Here is an 18,619-nt window from a genome sequence, read left to right as displayed (position 1 = left end):
CACTTGTTAAATCCACTTCAATCCGCGTAAATGAAAGGGAGGAGACAGGTTAAATAATATTTTTTAAGCCTTGAGAGAATAGAGACATGGATTGTGTATGTGTGTCATTCAGAGGGTGAATGGGCAAGACAAAGATTTTAAGTGCCTTTAACGGGGTATGGTAGTAGGTACCAGGCAGCAGGCGCACCGGTTTGTGTTAAGAACTGCAACGCTGCTGGCCGTTTTAGCATGGGCAGTGCAATTGAGGGTTTCCACCATTTTAAAGTAGTCAAAGTAGTCAACTGGGTGGGGATTCCCGTGGGCTGTAGCCTCAATGGAGCTGCCCATGCTGTCACAGACGCTATAATGGCACAGATATAAAGATGGGTCCTCTACCTATCTCTAGTGTCCCACCCAGTTGACTACTTCAAAATGGTGAAAGTCCTCAATGGCTCTGCCCATGCTAAAACAGGCTTTTGGGCACTAGAGTCCTCTATCTATCTCTATGGCCCGAGTGGCCATACAAATTTGTTATTTATTGGCCAATTTCAGCTAGTAGTAGGCTTTTTCTTTAACTTAAAGAATTGGGTTATGGGAAGGGTGAGTTTTCTTCCAAACAAACTAGCAACCATTAGAAAGCTCAGCATCAGACATTAGTTTCTTTATCATATTATAGGCTATTAATGTTGTGCAATATATATGTCCACCATAAACCTAAGCCTACTCAAATCTGAGAAAATAATGTAATTTTTTTATTATAATGGTTGCCAGGTCGGGCCAAATCACCTATTTGGGAGTTTTTTAAATTTTTTATAATGGTTGCCAGGTTGGCAAAATCTCCTATTTGGGAGTTATTTTATGTTATGAGTGAACATCATTATTATTGTATTTGTTTTAAATACCCTATTGGAATGAAAGGGTCTCACATTTGATAAGTGGGATCGCACACCCTCGTCACATTAATATTTGATAACCATCATTCAGTGCAGCTTATTTGGCAGGAGCCTGTCGCTATGACAACGAGCAGAAGGCGGGGTTTGCCAGCTCTACTATAGTATCTCTAGCTCTACTATAGTATCTCTAGCTCTACTATAGTATATCTAGCTCTACTATAGTATCTCTATCTCTAGTATAGTATCTCTAGCTCTACTATAGTATCTCTAGCTCTACTGTAGTATCTCTATCTCTAGTATAGTATCTCTAGCTCTACTATAGTATCTCTATCTCCTCTTGGCATCACGCTCCCAACACCACCCGGTGCAGATATCTCACATTGAAAGAAAGGAGTGGGTGGAATGGCAGAAAAGGACAACAAGAAAGAAAATGTAAGTAACCTAGTCTGGTTTTCCCTAATTGCTTTGGTTGGATTACACTTTTATTTTCGATTGACTGTATATATTGTCATTTCGTGATTTTTCAAATTAGATTATTAGATTATCACAAAACAACTACATGCAACTGTTGGTTTTTCCTTCGTATTCATATAATTACATTTATATTGAAGAAGAATGAAATCCATCTACGCCGAATGGAATAATTGGTAGCAGTAATAGTGCATACTGAATTGTAGCCTGTTGTTTCGTGCTGAAGTTCGCCTGTAGCGTTCTTAGAATTCAGAAAATCAATCAATTAAGACCGATCAGCTATTTCACTTATTTCAAAGAAAAAACCCTTCTAATGGACAAAGAAACAATGTATTGTCAACGGCGGCTGTCATTCAGCTAACCAATGTGCTGATATCTAAGAATAACATGATGTCTATGTTGCATGTAGCCTTATTTCCAGCCACTATGTTTCAGGAGGAATATGTCGGGACAATAAGAGGTGGGCTACGGCCCACGATGAGACTGGTTGTCGTGGGTATTGTTAACAAGAAGCCACAGAGGTTGGTAAACAGACACCTGCTTTCAATGTCTCTTCTGTAGCCTAGGGAAATGAATTGTTTAATTTACCGTTTTAAATCTGAGTGTGTCATGAGTGAATGAATGGACCGTGTGCGTTTGACATTTGCAAGTCCACCGCCAAGGCAGGCACAGAGACAATGGGATGATTGTGCAGCGCATCACACCGTGTAGTTGAGTTGAGATCAGGAGGGATTGAGGATACTGCTATATCGAGATCCTATAGCTCTGGGCAGTTTCAGAATACTGCAAGAGAAAATAAATATCTAAGAGTGCAAATTGTATAGTATAATTCCATGTAAGCTTTTGAGCTTTCTGATTTAGCAACCATGCAACATAATTTTCACTCTCTTTCTTCACATCTTTCTTCACTCTCTTTTGTAGTCTGAAATATTTCTCTAATTGACTAATGCATTGTTTAATTTCAATACGTGGGGGAAATGTTAGAACCCATGAAGTGTTTGGTGAGCTGACCTCTCTGTGCGGAGAGATAAGATCAATATCCCCTTATTAGGGCCTTGACCATTTATCTCCTATTTATCTATGGATGGAGTGGATGCCGAACAATATAAAACAATCTCAGTTCTAATGGTTGTATTTTAAAGTCACTATAGTGTATTGATCCTTTGTGCCTGCCCGGAAATACTTTACTCTGTACATGATTCAGCCCTGTCTGATTATGGTAGCCTGGTACTGTACTCACAGCTTGTGGTAATGTCAAATAGACAGACGATGTCACTATTGTATCTCTCTGTAGCTGTATTTATTTTTGCTGTTTTTTATTGTCAATATCAAATCATTTCTGGCTAACAATTAAGTACCTTACTGTGATTGTTTTCTTTGTAAAGAGCCATTTCACAAGCAAGAATTTAGCTAGGACTGTCTGGGAGTGGTCTGAGTGGGGAGGGGGAAAACTGAAAACTAGCTGTTATTGGCAGAGAGGTTTGTAACTCTCTCTTTCTTATTGGTCTATTAACTAATTTATTGTGGTGATGTCACCAGGCAGGCCAAAACTCCATCCCACCGAAACAGGCTGAAACTTCATGCAGTCTTTACAAACAGCTCTTACACTTAATTAAACATCATTATTTTTATATATAATTGTCACAATTTCACAGTGTTATTCCAACCTCATAGTGTGGGAAAGAAATATATATAACACAGGAATATCAAATTTTATGACTGAATGGTTTTTGACCTTGTCTTTAAATCAACAATGTTTCGATTGTTTGCTTGAATTTTGCATCTGCACCCCTGTTTATTCTGCCCAGCATGGTGGTGTCCCTGTCCAGGGATCCAGTGGAAGAGGACTTTGAGGGAGACGTGGGTTTGCAGGTAAAGGTCAACTTCCTGGCTAAGGCTGTGCAGAGGAACGCCCGTCTGGCTGGGAACTGGGGGACGTCAGAGAACACCCTGTCATACTTCCCCTTTGCTGCTGGGGAGCCCTTCAAGGTATAGAGGCCTACTACACTCATAGGGACGGTACATTTATAAATATAGTTCTACAGTCATACGTTAATACACAGGCCTAGCTATGGCTGGGAGCTGTTTAATACACAGGCCTAGATATGTATGTGTATTAAACAGCTCCCAGCCAGAGAATGCCAAGAGTGTGCCAAGCTGTCATCAAGGGCAAAGGGTGGCTACTTTGAAGAATCTCAAATATAAAATATATTTTGATTTGTTTTTTGGTTACTACATGATTCCATATGTGTTATTTCATAGTTTTGATGTCTTCACTATTATTCTACAATGTAGAAAATAGTAAAAATAAAGAAAAACCCTTGAATGAGCAGGTATTCTAAAACTTTTGACTGGTAGTGTAGATCTACACTAATACATATATCTACACTAATACACAGATCTACACTAATACACAGATCTACACTAATACACAGATCTACACTAATACACAGATCTACGCTAATACACAGATCTACACTAATACACAGATCTACACTAATACACAGATCTACGCTAATACAGATCTACACTAATACACAGATCTACACTAATACACAGATCTACACTAATACACAGATCTACACTAATACACAGATCTACGCTAATACACAGATCTACACTAATACACAGATCTACGCCAATACACAGATCTACACTAATACATAGATCTACGCTAATACACAGATCTACGCTAATACACAGATCTACACTAACACACAGATCTATACACTAATACACAGATCTACACTAATACATACAGGTAAATGCCAAAATCAGCGATACAAAGTATATTGAACGCATATGTTTCCACACAGGTTTGGTTCCTGAGTTAATTAAGCAATTAACATCCCATCATGCTTAGGGTCATGTATAAAAATGCTAGGCAGGCCATTATTTTAGCTACCATGGTTACGCCCCCGTAGGATGACAATGCCCCCGTCCACAGGGCACGAGTGGTCACTGAATGGTTTGATGAGCATGAAAAGGATGTAAACCATATGTTGTTGCTGTCTCAGTGACCAGATCTCAACCCAATGTAACACTTATGGGGCTTAATCATACATACATGTCGGCCCACGTTAACACACAGGCCAGCAGTCATACATGTCGGCCTACGTTAACACACAGGCCAGCAGTCACACACAGGCCAGCAGTCACACACAGGCCAGCAGTCATACATGTCGGCCCACGTTAACACACAGGCCAGCAGTCATACACAGGCCAGCAGTCATACACAGGCGAGCAGTCATACACAGGCCAGCAGTTATACATGTCGGCCTACGTTAACACACAGGCCAGCAGTCATACACAGGCCAGCAGTCACACACAGGCCAGCAGTCACACACAGGCCAGCAGTCACACACAGGCCAGCAGTCATACACAGGCCAGCAGTCATACACAGGCCAGCAGTCATACACAGGCCAGCAGTCATACACAGGCCAGCAGTCACACACAGGCCAGCAGTCACACACAGGCCAGCAGTCATACACAGGCCAGCAGTCATACACAGGCCAGCAGTCATACACAGGCCAGCAGTCACACACAGGCCAGCAGTCATACATGTCGGCCTACGTTAACACACAGGCCAGCAGTCATACACAGGCCAGCAGTCACACACAGGCCAGCAGTCATACATGTCGGCCTACGTTAACACACAGACCAGCAGTCACACACAGGCCAGCAATCACACACAGGCCAGCAGTCATACACAGGCCAGCAGTCACACACAGGCCAGCAGTCACACACAGGCCAGCAGTCACACACAGGCCAGCAGTCACACACAGGCCAGCAGTCATACACAGGCCAGCAGTCATACACAGGCCAGCAGTCATACACAGGCCAGCAGTCATACACAGGCCAGCAGTCACACACAGGCCAGCAGTCATACACAGGCCAGCAGTCATACACAGGCCAGCAGTCATACACAGGCCAGCAGTCATACACAGGCCAGCAGTCACACACAGGCCAGCAGTCATACACAGGCCAGCAGTCATACACAGGCCAGCAGTCATACATGTCGGCCTACATTAACACACAGACCAGCAGTCATACACAGGCCAGCAGTCATACACAGGCCAGCAGTCATACACAGGCCAGCAGTCATACATGTCGGCCTACGTTAACACACAGGCCAGCAGTCATACACAGGCCAGCAGTCATACACAGGCCAGCAGTCATACACAGGCCAGCAGTCATTCACAGGCCAGCAGTCAAACACAGGCCAGCAGTAATACACAGGCCAGCAGTCATACACAGGCCAGCAGTCATACACAGGCCAGCAGTCATACACAGGCCAGCAGTCATACATGTTGGCCTACATTAATCAACAGGCCAGCAGTCATACACAGGCCAGCAGTCATACATGTCGGCCTACATTCATACACAGGCCAGCAGTCATAGTCAGACCTACAGTCATACACAGGCCAGCAGTCATACATGTTGGCCTACATTCATACACAGGCCAGCAGTCATAGTCAGACCTACAGTCACACACAGGCCTACAGTCACACACAGGCCTACGGTTATACACAGGCCTACAGTGCAGTCATACTACAGTCATAGTCAGGCCTACAGTCATACACAGGCCTATAGTCATACTACAGTCATAGTCAGGCCTACAGTCAGGTCAAGGTACATCCTACAGTCATAGATAGGTCTACAGTTATCCTACAGTCATAGATAGTTCTACAGTCATCCTACAGACATAGACAGGTCTACAGTCATCCTACAGTCATAGAGAGGGTCTACAGTCCTCCTACAGTCATAGAGAGGGTCTACAGTCATCCTACAGTCATAGAGAGGGTCTACAGTCATCCTACAGTCATAGACAGGTCTACAGTCATCCTACAGACATAGACAGGTCTACAGTCCTCCTACAGTCATAGACAGGTCTACAGTCATCCTACAGTCATAGAGAGGGTCTACAGTCATCCTACAGTCATAGATAGTTCTACAGTTATCCTACAGTCATAGACAGGTCTACAGTCATCCTACAGACATAGACAGGTCTACAGTCCTCCTACAGTCATAGACAGGTCTACAGTCATCCTACAGTCATAGACAGGTCTACAGTCATCCTACAGTCATAGAGAGGGTCTACAGTCATCCTACAGTCATAGAGCGGGTCTACAGTCATCCTACAGTATTAGATAGGTTTTCAGTCATCCTACAGTCATACAGTACATAGGCCTACGTTAATATATGTATACCTGCACATTCAATAGTGTGTTTATTATTCCAACACCCCTACAGGTACATGTAACTGATTATGTTTATGACCTTGCCCAAGCTCTTCATTATAATCTCTCTCTCTCTTCTCTCTTCTCTCTTCTCTCTCCTCTCTCTCTCTCTCTCTCTCTTCTCTCTTTCTCCTCTCTCTCTCTTCTCTCTTCTCTCTTCTCTCTTCTCTCTCCTCTCTCTCTCCTCTCTCCTCTCTCTTCTCTCTTCTCTCCTCTCTCCTCTCTCCTCTCTCTCTCTCTCTCTCTCTTCTCTCTCATCTCTCTCTCTCTTCTCTCTCTCTCCTCTCTCTCTCTCTCTCTCTCTCTTCTCTCCTCTCTCTTCTCTCCTCTCTCTCTCTCTCTCTCTCCGTGTGTCCCCCCCCCCTCCCAGATGGAGATAGTTTGTGAACACCAGCAGTTCCGTATCCTGGTGGATGGCCAGCCTCTGTGTGGCTTCACTCATCGTCTGACTCCGCTGGCCTCTCTCACCGCCCTGCGAGTCTTTGGAGACCTACGGCTCACTAAGGTAGCATAACACCAGGAACAGACCCAGGTGGGGGTGGCGTCCCAAATTACACCCTAGACTCTATATAGTCCACTACTTTTGACCACTACTCTGGTCAAAAGTAGTGCACTATATTGGGAAAAGTGTGCCATTTGAGACGGCCATTTCCCCACAGTTTAGTCAGACAAGGTATTGTAAAGATAGGCAGGCCAGGGTATTAGCGTAGTAGAGGGTGGAGCATTTTGGTGATATCTTGATCCTTGTGAAATGTGAATGTTTGGCACTTTTTGATTGCAACAAATAACACCTGCTTCTGAATTGCGTGAAGTGCCTTCACACTAAACTAGCTATTTAATATTGTTGTGACTGGGTGATTTTGACTACAGTTACTGAATGTAATCCATGTAATGATTGATTGATTTCCTTAGGCAAACCATTTGATGGACTATATACACTATACTAACTTGCCCTTGGGAACACAATATTTTAGATTAGATATGAAATATCACATGCTGCATTTTTTTGACTCCGTCTGTCAGATGGCCCGAGATACAAGGTGAGATGAACGCGCATCAAAAAATGTAATGTTTCTGAAAAAAACATTCCTACAGTTCATGACGTTGCAGGTTTCCAGAGAAGCAATTACAAAAACAAAAGCAATGTTTTCAATATGCACCCATATACAGCAGGGTGGCCAGCTCATTGCCTCTGTAACACCTGTGAAATAATACTACATTACTGCATGTCATTGCTTTTGTCTGTGTTAGCTGTTAGGTCAACATATTGTAGTCTACTGTAGCCCTCGACATCACAGTACTGTAATCCTTTCAAACAATCTGTTAATAAATAATCTTTAAACCATTTTTAGTTGTTTGAAATAGATTGTTGTAGAAATTACTTAAATAAACAATTTTCCAAATGATCGTGTCCTGTAAAGAAGTAGGTCTGTGTGTGTTTTGTTAAATATTGTCCACACCCACATACTTCTACAATGCATTAAAACTAGCCAGGTCTATGAAGTAACATAACACTCCATCCAGTCTTGTCTCTTGTACTAGCCAGGTCTATGAAGTAACATAACACTCCATCCAGTCTTGTCTCTTGTACTAGCCAGGTCTATGAAGTAACATAACACTCCATCCAGTCTTGTCTCTTGTACTAGCCAGGTCTATGAAGTAACATAACACTCCATCCAGTCTTGTCTCTTGTACTAGCCAGGTCTATGAAGTAACATAACACTCCATCCAGTCTTGTCTCTTGTACTAGCCAGGTCTATGAAGTAACATAACACTCCATCCAGTCTTGTCTCTTGTACTAGCCAGGTCTATGAAGTAACATAACACTCCATCCAGTCTTGTCTCTTGTACTAGCCAGGTCTATGAAGTAACATAACACTCCATCCAGTCTTGTCTCTTGTACTAGCCAGGTCTATGAAGTAACATAACACTCCATCCAGTCTTGTCTCTTGTACTAGCCAGGTCTATGAAGTAACATAACACTCCATCCAGTCTTGTCTCTTGTACTAGCCAGGTCTATGAAGTAACATAACACTCCATCCAGTCTTGTCTCTTGTACTAGCCAGGTCTATGAAGTAACATAACACTCCATCCAGTCTTGTCTCTTGTACTAGCCAGGTCTATGAAGTAACATAACACTCCATCCAGTCTTGTCTCTTGTACTAGCCAGGTCTATGAAGTAACATAACACTCCATCCAGTCTTGTCTCTTGTACTAGCCAGGTCTATGAAGTAACATAACACTCCATCCAGTCTTGTCTCTTGTACTAGCCAGGTCTATGAAGTAACATAACACTCCATCCAGTCTTGTCTCTTGTACTAGCCAGGTCTATGAAGTAACATAACACTCCATCCAGTCTTGTCTCTTGTACTAGCCAGGTCTATGAAGTAACACAACAATCCATCCAGTCTTGTCATCAATCACCTTGTTATTGTGTTGCCAGACACATTATTTATGAGCAGTCCTGTGGTCTCTATGTTGCCAGACACATTATTTATGAGCAGTCCTGTGGTCTCTATGTTGCCAGACACATTATTTATGAGCAGTCCTGTGGTCTCTATGTTGCCAGACACATTATTTATGAGCAGTCCTGTGGTCTCTATGTTGCCAGACACATTATTTATGAGCAGTCCTGTGGTCTCTATGTTGCCAGACACATTATTTATGAGCGGTCCTGTGGTCACGTGACACACGGTCCGTGCCATGGTGAAACTTGCACTCCTGCATATCTGAAATAATCGGACGGGTGAAACCTGCATCTGGCAGTAAAAATGTTGTCGAATCTTTAGAACATTTCTCGATAGCTGCCTCTTTTTTGTTGTTGTGGAATATAGCTGCGTCAATATAAACCTGCCAAGGGTTATCTAGTCACGCCCTCACGGACTCTCTTTCAACGAACTACAGCTGTGGTTCACCTCAGAACACTTCAGTTACCAGGGTAACCGGGATGATGAGACCAACAGGGAAGGAATCTTGGAGATGCACTATGGCTTGCATTCCAATTGGCACCCTATTCCCTATATAGTGCACTACTTTTGATCAGAGACCCATAGAGTTCTGGTCTAAAGTAGTGCACTATATAGGGGAAATAGGGTGCCATTTGGGATGTAGGCTAGATTACACTTTATGGCTCTATTTTATTGTTTGGAAAAGCACGTCTGGTCTCGCTGTGGGTTGTGACAGTCTTCTCCCGGGGCGCTGCCTGTCTCTACCTGAATCACATTTCTGGTACATGTCTACTGAAACCATAGAGGGACTTCAATGTTACACATGCTAAGAACATTACACACGAAAACACATAGGCCTTCTCACAGGGGAAAAGCTTTATTTAATATTCAAAACAACACCATGTTAAATGATCTATTTACATGTTTTAAAAAACATTATTCCAAACTGTTAACTTTGTATGGTCACATTCATGGAATGTATCGTTTCCTGGAATCTTATACGTTAGAAGATTTGTATAGTAGTTTGTTTAAATTGGATGTATCTACAACAGCCTCACCTAAAACACTACGTTAAAGTTATACGCTTTACTTTATTTAACTCTGTCCTCTGATAGCTTCTATCCAGTCCATCTTCTCCTGTCTGCTGGGAGCCTGGATGTAGTAGTGAGTATCAGACTGAGTGATGATCTTCAACAGGTTACCTTGGACTTTACCCTTCACACCTGAGAGAGAGAGAGAGCGAGAGCGAGAGCGAGAGCGAGAGAGAGAGAGAGAGAGAGATTACACTCTATATAATGTACATCTTGATCAGGACAGTATCAGAACCTTTGCCAAGGACCTAAAAGATGCAACACTTGGCAGGGACCCACACACCCATCACCCCAGCAACAGAGGTCCCCCGCCCCACCTTCTGAAACAACAGTACCTCCGCCATCCCCAGGAGAAAAGAGCCAGACACGGCTTATTACAGCACAGCTCTACTAGACCAGGCCCAACACAACACAGATTTACGAGACCAGACCCGCCTCAGGACAGCACGACTAGACCCGGCCCATCACAACACAGCTCTACTAGACCAGGGCCTTCACAACACAGCTCTACTAGACCAGGCCCATCACAACACGGCTCTGCTGGAGCAGGCCCATCAAAACACAGCTCTACTGGACCTGGCCCGTCACAACACAGCTCTACTAGACCAGGCCCATCACAACACAGCTCTATTAGACCTGGCCCATCACAACACAGCTCTACTAGACCTGGCCCATCACAACACAGCTCTACTAAACCTGGCCCATCACAACACAGCTCTACTGGACCTGGCCCATCACAACACATCTCTACTGGACCTGGCCCATCACAACACAGCTCTACTGGACCTGGCCCATCACAACACAGCTCTGACCACTACTCCAGGGTCGGACAGAACACTGTCCTTCAGAGAAGTACACCACATGATGCAGTCCACACCATGTATCATTCAGATCATCAGCCTACATATGCTGAGGTAACCTCTGGCAAAAGACACCTAGAACAGTCAGAGATAGGAGAGGTGCGCCAACTACTGCAACTAATATGCAGACTACTGAGCTAGACAGACCCTTTAATTCACACACACACACACACACAGGGTTGCAGATTGCATTGTACTTATTTTTTGTGCAGTCTTATTCCATTCCTATTAATTTGTTTACAACTATTCTTAATTTTATTGGCACCGGTATAATAATAATAATTATATATAATTGTGTGTGTGTGTGTGTGTGTGTGTGTGTGTGTGTGTGTGTGTGTGTGTGTGTGTGTGTGTGTGTGTGTGTGTGTGTGTGTGTATGTATGTGTGTGTGTATATGTATGTATATATATATATATATATATATATTCTTTTTTTTAATTTTCTTCTTTTTTTCAATGTACTTTACTCAAACCAGTGAATATCACTTATTATAAATGAGATCATTAACTATCAGCTCATGGAATATCCAGGGCCTTTACTCTTCACATTTTGGTTATAAAACAACAAATCCAGAATTTATTAAAAACATCCAGGGACAGGACATCATAATCCTACTGGAAACATGGTGTCGTGGAGACATAGATACTCAGTGTCCCTCAGGCTATAGAGAAAGTTTACTACCATCAATCAAACATAAAAATGTTAAACGGGGCCGAGACTCAGGTGGAATCATCATTTGGCATAAGCAGGACTTGGCACTGAATGAAATGAAAAAAGGTACCAGTCACATTTGGCTAAAACTTAACAAAGGTACAATCTATTGTGATAATGACGTGTACATATGTGCAGCTTATGCTCCTCCTTCAGATTCACCATATTATGATGATCAGTTTTTTGACAATCTCCATACAGAAATCATTACATTTCAGGCAGAGGGTAAAGTGCTTCTTTGTGGAGATTTCAATGCAAGAACAGGTTCTGAGCCTGACTACACTTTACTTACTGCTCAGCTCTTGGGACAAGTGTAGTCGATTATGCCATCACGGACATTGACCCCTCCTCCATTAGTGCATTCACTGTCAGACCACAGACACCATTGTCAGATCACAGTCAGATCAACGTGTTTTTGAAGAAATTAACCGGCAATATTCATTCAAAAAAACTGCCCAATAAACTCTACAACATAAACCAATCGTACAGATGGGCTCCAAACAGTGCAGAGAGATTCATTGAAACATTGAACTCAAATGAAATGATGAACTCTATACAGTTTTTCAATAACTCACAATACCAAAACAATAAAGATGGTGTCAATTCGGCTACTCTAAACATCAACTGCTTATTCCAAAAAGCAGCATCGAAAGCAAATTTGAGAAAACCAAAGAAATGCAACATCAGAAACAAAAAACAAAATGTTTCTGACAAATGGTTTGATAATGAATGTAAAACAATTAGAAAACACCTAAGACAAATGTCAAACAAAAACCATAAGCAGCAAAACAACCCAGAGCTACGATATGAATACTTTGAAACTCTGAAACAGTATAAACATACACTGAAACGCAAGAAACTAAATTATACCAACAAGACACTTGATGAAATTGAAAACGCAATTGACCAAAATCAGTTCTGGGACATGTGGAACAATTTAAGCACAACAAAGCCACAAGATTTAGCCATACAAGATGTAGGAATTTGGAAAACTTATTTTGATAATCTATACAAAAACATCCCACAAAAAGACTTAAAACAGAACCAATTAGAAATTAAAGAAAAATTGAACATCCTTGAATCAGTCATTAAAAACAACCAAAATCCATTAGATTACCCAATAACCCAACAAGAACTAAATGAAAAGCTCAAATCTATTAAATCAAAGAAGGCTTGTGGTCTAGACAACATCAGAAATGAAATGCTGAAAAACAGCACACCTGAGTTGCAAAATGCTGTGCTTAAATTGTTCAACATGGTTTTAACTTCTGGCTGCTTCCCTGATGTCTGGAACCAGGGGCTCATCTCTCCTATCCACAAAAGTGGAGACAAATCAGACCCCAATAATTACAGGGGAATTTGTGTAAACAGTAACTTGGGAAAGGTTTTCTGTAGCATTTTGAATTCAAGAATTCAAACCTTTCTTCAAGAAAAAAATGTAATAACTAAATGTCAAATTGGCTTTCTCCCTAACCATCGCACTACTGACCATATATACACCTTACACACACTAATTAATAAACACGTCCACCAAAAAAAAGAGGGCAAAATCTTTGCTTGCTTTATTGACTTTAAAAAAGCATTTGATTCTATTTGGCACGAAGGGCTATTCTACAAAATTCTCCAAAGTGGGCTTGGTGGTAAGGTGTATGACTTAATAAAATGTATGTACACAGAAAACAAGTGTGCAATAAAAATCAAAAACCAAAGAACAGAATTCTTTTCACAATGTCGAGGTGTGAGACAAGGCTGTAGTTTGAGTCCAAATCTTTTCAACATTTATATCAATGAATTAGCAGACATGTTGGACAATTCTCCAGCCCCAGGACTCACACTATTTGACACAGAGGTGAAATACCTGCTATATGCTGACGACTTGGTACTTCTATCACCAACCAAAGAAGTTCTTCAACAGAACATTAATATTCTAGAGCAATATTGCCATAATTGGGCCCTGGCAGTAAATTTCCCAAAAACCAAAATCATGATTTTCCAAAAACAAAACAGATGTCAGAAACACAAATATAAATTCACCCTGAACAACACCATCATTGAACACACAAAAAATTACACCTACCTTGGTCTGACCATATCTGCATCGGGAAACTTTAATAGGGCAGTGAATGCACTCAAAGAAAAAGCCCGCAGAGCATTGTATGCAATAAAAATGAAATTATTCAAAATCAACATCCCAATTAGAATTTGGACCAAAATATTTGACAGTGTAATCCTACCAATAGCTCTTTACGGAAGTGAGGTTTGGGGGCCACTCAATAAACTGGACTTTAAAATGTGGGACAAACATCCAATTGAAGCCCTACATGCAGAATTCTGTCGGAAAATCCTACAAGTCCAGAGAAATACACCAACTAATGCATGTAGGGCAGAATTGGGCCGCTTTCCAGTAATAATGAAAATACAGAAAAGATCATTAAAATTTTGGCTACATCTAAATTCAAGTCCAAATTCGAGTCTGCAATTTAAAGCACTTCAAACCCAAGAGCTGAGCCCAGAAACGAGCCCTCTCAGTCAGCTGGTGTTGGACCTCACCAACCAAGCTGACACCAGCACTGCTTCAAAAGAAAGAATTCCAATAAACAAAATCATGAACCAATCAAAGGACTCATATATACAACATTGGAAAAACGAAACAAAATCCCAAAGCCGACTAAATTGCTATCTGACCCTAAACAGAGAATATGAATTGGCTGAATATCTCTACTCTGTCAGAGATACGAAGCAGAGACAGATCCTTACCAAGTACAGGCTGAGTGACCACCGATTGGCAATAGAAACCGGCAGACATAAAAAGACATGGCTACCCAAAGAGGAGCGTGCATGTGGTCACTGCACGACAGGGGAGGTAGAAACAGAGATGCACTTTCTCCTTTACTGTGATAAATATTCCTCACCAAGAGATTCATTATTCACAGAAATGTCTACATTTATTCCAAATTTTTACTTATTAAACCCAGAGGAAAAACTAAAAATACTCATGGGCGAAGGAGCAATGGCTCCTCTTGCAGCCAAATATGTATTTGCCTGCCATAGCCTGAGGGACACTGAATAATAACATCTGCATAGTAAGCAGTAACTTACTTATTATGACTGTTATTACTGTTATTGTTATTACTATTATTATTGTTGTTTATCATTCCAAATAGTAGTGGTATGGGTGGTAATGGTAATGATAGCAGTTTAATGATGGTGGTGGTGGTAGTGGTGGTAATGATGATAGTAGTTGTAGTACCGATGTAATGGTGAAGATGACCGTTATTTAGTTTTAAGTTAGTTATAGTTTCATTTTTTATTACATTACATTCGATTATTGACTGTTACCATTTTATTGTTACTATTTTTATATTAAATTTTGTATTATTATTTACTGCCATTCTATATTATTATTTGTCATTGTTTATAATTTTATTACAATGTATATTGTATACATTGTTGCTTTGGCAATATTGACACAATGTTTTTCATGCCAATAAAGCAGCTTGAATTTTGAATTTGAGAGAGAGAGAGAGAGAGAGAGAGAGAGAGAGAGAGAGAGAGAGAGAGAGAGAGAGAGAGAGAGAGAGAGAGAGAGAGAGAGAGAGAGAGAGAGAGAGAGAGAGAGAGAGAGAGAGAGAGAGAGAGAGAGAGAGAGAGAGAGAGAGAGAGAGAGAGAGAGAGAGAGAGAGAGAGAGAGAGAGAGAGAGAGAGAGAGAGAGAGAGAGGCCAGTCCCATTGTGTTATCAGCCACACCTTTACTGGAGCAAGACAGCTGTATCTTAGTGCTGACTGAGAGAGAGTGACTCAGTGTGTACGTGCGTGCGTGCTCTTTTGTGTTTGTGTGACTCACCTGAAGGAACACCGTTGTCGTCCAGAGCAGAGACCAGACAGCCTCGGAGAGAGAACCCGCCCACGGGACTGATGTCATCCTGATGTCATCAACAAGTGACATAACACAGGAAGTGGATGAGACAGAACACAAACAACGATGTCAATACCCACAAAAGAAGACTGAAGAGAATGAGAACCTGTATGATAGCACAAATAGACTGGTACCCAGGCTATGGCAAGAAGGCAAAAAATAAACTGGTATCCAGGCTATGGAAAGATAGCGCAAGATAGACTGGTACCCAGGCTATGGCAAGAAGGCACAAATAAAATGGTACCCAGGCTATGGCAAGATAGCGCAAATAGACTGGTACCCAGGCTATGGCAAGATAGCACAAATAGACTGGTACCCAGGCTATGAGTATATAGCTATCGTCTACAGCCATGTCACCTTACTGGGGTCATAGTAGTGAAGGTAACCAATAGTCACTCACCTTACTGGGATCATAGTAGTGAAGGTAACCAATAGTCACTCACCTTACTGGGGTCATAGTAGTGAAGGTAACCAATAGTCACTCACCTTACTGGGGTCATAGTAGTGAAGGTAACCAATAGTCACTCACCTTACTGGGGTCATAGTAGTGAAAGTAACCAATAGTCACTCACCTTACTGGGGTCATAGTAGTGAAGGTAACCAATAGTCACTCACCTTACTGGGGTCATAGTAGTGAAGGTAACCAATAGTCATTCACCTTACTGGGGTCATAGTAGTGAAGGTAACCAATAGTCACTCACCTTACTGGGGTCATAGTAGTGAAGGTAACCAATAGTCACTCACCTTACTGGGGTCATAGTAGTGAAGGTAACCAATAGTCACTCACCTTACTGGGGTCATAGTAGTGAAGGTAACCAATAGTCACTCACCTTACTGGGGTCATAGTAGTGAAGGTAACCAATAGTCACTCACCTTACTGGGGTCATAGTAGTGAAGGTAACCAATAGTCACTCACCTTACTGGGGTCATAGTAGTGAAGGTAACCAATAGTCACTCACCTTACTGGGGTCATAGTAGTGAAGGTAACCAATAGTCACTCACCTTACTGGGGTCATAGTAGTGAAGGTAACCTGGCTCTGATCGCAGCACAAACAGTCGAACCTTCCAGTTCTTTCTTTTGTGTCCCTGTATTAGAGGAAGACAGGAGACATAAATAACCAAACACATTATCATGTAGAGAAGTGTGGTTATGAGAGAAGAGTTGAAGCAGAGAACAAACACAAAAGACTAGGCCACAGCCAACCACAGATGGTTTGGGCTGATTGGCAAAGACTAGGCCACAGCCAACCACAGATAGTTTGGGCTGATTGGCAAAGACTAGGCCACATCTAACCACAGATAGTTTGGGCTGATTGGCAAAGACTAGGCCACAGCTAACCACAGATAGTTTGGGCTGATTGGCAAAGACTAGGCCACAGCCAACCACAGATGGTTTGGGCTGATTGGCAAAGACTAGGCCACAGCCAACCACAGATAGTTTGGGCTGACTGGCAAAGACTAGGCCACAGCCAACCACAGATAGTTTGGGCTGATTGGCAAAGACTAGACCACATCTAACCACAGATAGTTTGGGCTGATTGGCAAAGACTAGGCCACAGCTAACCACAGATAGTTTGGGCTGATTGGCAAAGACTAGGCCACAGCCAACCACAGATAGTTTGGGCTGACTGGCAAAGACTAGGCCACAGCCAACCACAGATAGTTTGGGCTGATTGGCAAAGACTAGGCCACATCTAACCACAGATAGTTTGGGCTGATTGGCAAAGACTAGGCCACAGCTAACCACAGATAGTTTGGGCTGATAGGCAAAGACTAGGCCACAGCCAACCACAGATAGTTTGGGCTGATTGGCAAAGACTAGGCCACAGCCAACCACAGATGGTTTGTGCTGATTGGCAAAGACTAGGCCACAGCCAACCACAGATAGTTTGGGCTGATTGGCAAAGACTAGGCCACATCTAACCACAGATAGTTTGGGCTGATTGGCAAAGACTAGGCCACAGCTAACCACAGATAGTTTGTGCTGATTGGCAAAGACTAGGCCACAGCCAACCACAGATGGTTTGGGCTGATTGGCAAAGACTAGGCCACAGCCAACCACAGAGAGTTTGGGCTGATTGGCAAAGACTAGGCCACAGCCAACCACAGATAGTTTGGGCTGATAGGCAAAGACTAGGCCACAGCCAACCACAGATAGTTTGGGCTGATTGGCAAAGACTAGGCCACAGCCAAACACAGATGGTTTGGGCTGATTGGCAAAGACTTGGCCACAGCCAACCACAGATAGTTTGGGCTGACTGGCAAAGACTAGGCCACAGCCAACCACAGATGGTTTGGGCTGATTGGCAAAGACTAGGCCACAGCCAACCACAGATAGTTTGGGCTGATTGGCAAAGACTAGGCCACATCTAACCACAGATAGTTTGGGCTGATTGGCAAAGACTAGGCCACAGCTAACCACAGATAGTTTGGGCTGATTGGCAAAGACTAGGCCACAGCCAACCACAGATGGTTTGGGCTGATTGGCAAAGACTAGGCCACAGCCAACCACAGATAGTTTGGGCTGACTGGCAAAGACTAGGCCACAGCCAACCACAGATAGTTTGGGCTGATTGGCAAAGACTAGACCACATCTAACCACAGATAGTTTGGGCTGATTGGCAAAGACTAGGCCACAGCTAACCACAGATAGTTTGGGCTGATTGGCAAAGACTAGGCCACAGCCAACCACAGATAGTTTGGGCTGACTGGCAAAGACTAGGCCACAGCCAACCACAGATAGTTTGGGCTGATTGGCAAAGACTAGGCCACATCTAACCACAGATAGTTTGGGCTGATTGGCAAAGACTAGGCCACAGCTAACCACAGATAGTTTGGGCTGATAGGCAAAGACTAGGCCACAGCCAACCACAGATAGTTTGGGCTGATTGGCAAAGACTAGGCCACAGCCAACCACAGATGGTTTGTGCTGATTGGCAAAGACTAGGCCACAGCCAACCACAGATAGTTTGGGCTGATTGGCAAAGACTAGGCCACATCTAACCACAGAT

General features: G+C 42.6%; 2 protein-coding genes across 2 annotated transcripts in view; one reads left to right on the top strand and one right to left on the bottom strand.

Annotated features, from left to right (window-relative positions):
- The first annotated feature begins 1,274 nt into the window (after window positions 1-1,274).
- Window positions 1,275-7,097, top strand: si:ch211-10a23.2 (uncharacterized protein LOC567812 homolog). Its single transcript, XM_038987289.1, has 4 exons — window positions 1,275-1,304; window positions 1,779-1,864; window positions 3,152-3,332; window positions 6,954-7,097. Exons 1-4 carry the CDS (start codon window positions 1,275-1,277, stop codon window positions 7,095-7,097), a joined length of 441 nt encoding a protein of 146 aa, XP_038843217.1.
- A 2,791-nt stretch (window positions 7,098-9,888) lies between these two features.
- The window catches only part of plek2 (pleckstrin 2), a 15,699-nt gene continuing 6,968 nt past the window's right edge, over window positions 9,889-18,619 (bottom strand). Inside the window, exons 7-9 of the mRNA XM_038987293.1 lie at window positions 16,611-16,694; window positions 15,537-15,615; window positions 9,889-10,253 (exon numbers count right to left, since the gene is read on the bottom strand). Coding sequence (XP_038843221.1) covers window positions 10,126-10,253; window positions 15,537-15,615; window positions 16,611-16,694 — 291 coding nt within the window. The 3' untranslated portion in view covers window positions 9,889-10,125. The remainder of the gene's footprint in view (window positions 10,254-15,536; window positions 15,616-16,610; window positions 16,695-18,619) is intronic.

Source organism: Salvelinus namaycush, unplaced genomic scaffold (genome assembly GCF_016432855.1).
Source record: "Salvelinus namaycush isolate Seneca unplaced genomic scaffold, SaNama_1.0 Scaffold690, whole genome shotgun sequence".
Taxonomy (NCBI): domain Eukaryota; kingdom Metazoa; phylum Chordata; class Actinopteri; order Salmoniformes; family Salmonidae; genus Salvelinus; species Salvelinus namaycush.
The sequence above is the reverse complement of the archived record's forward strand: the minus strand, read 5'-3'. Positions and strand labels throughout refer to the sequence as shown.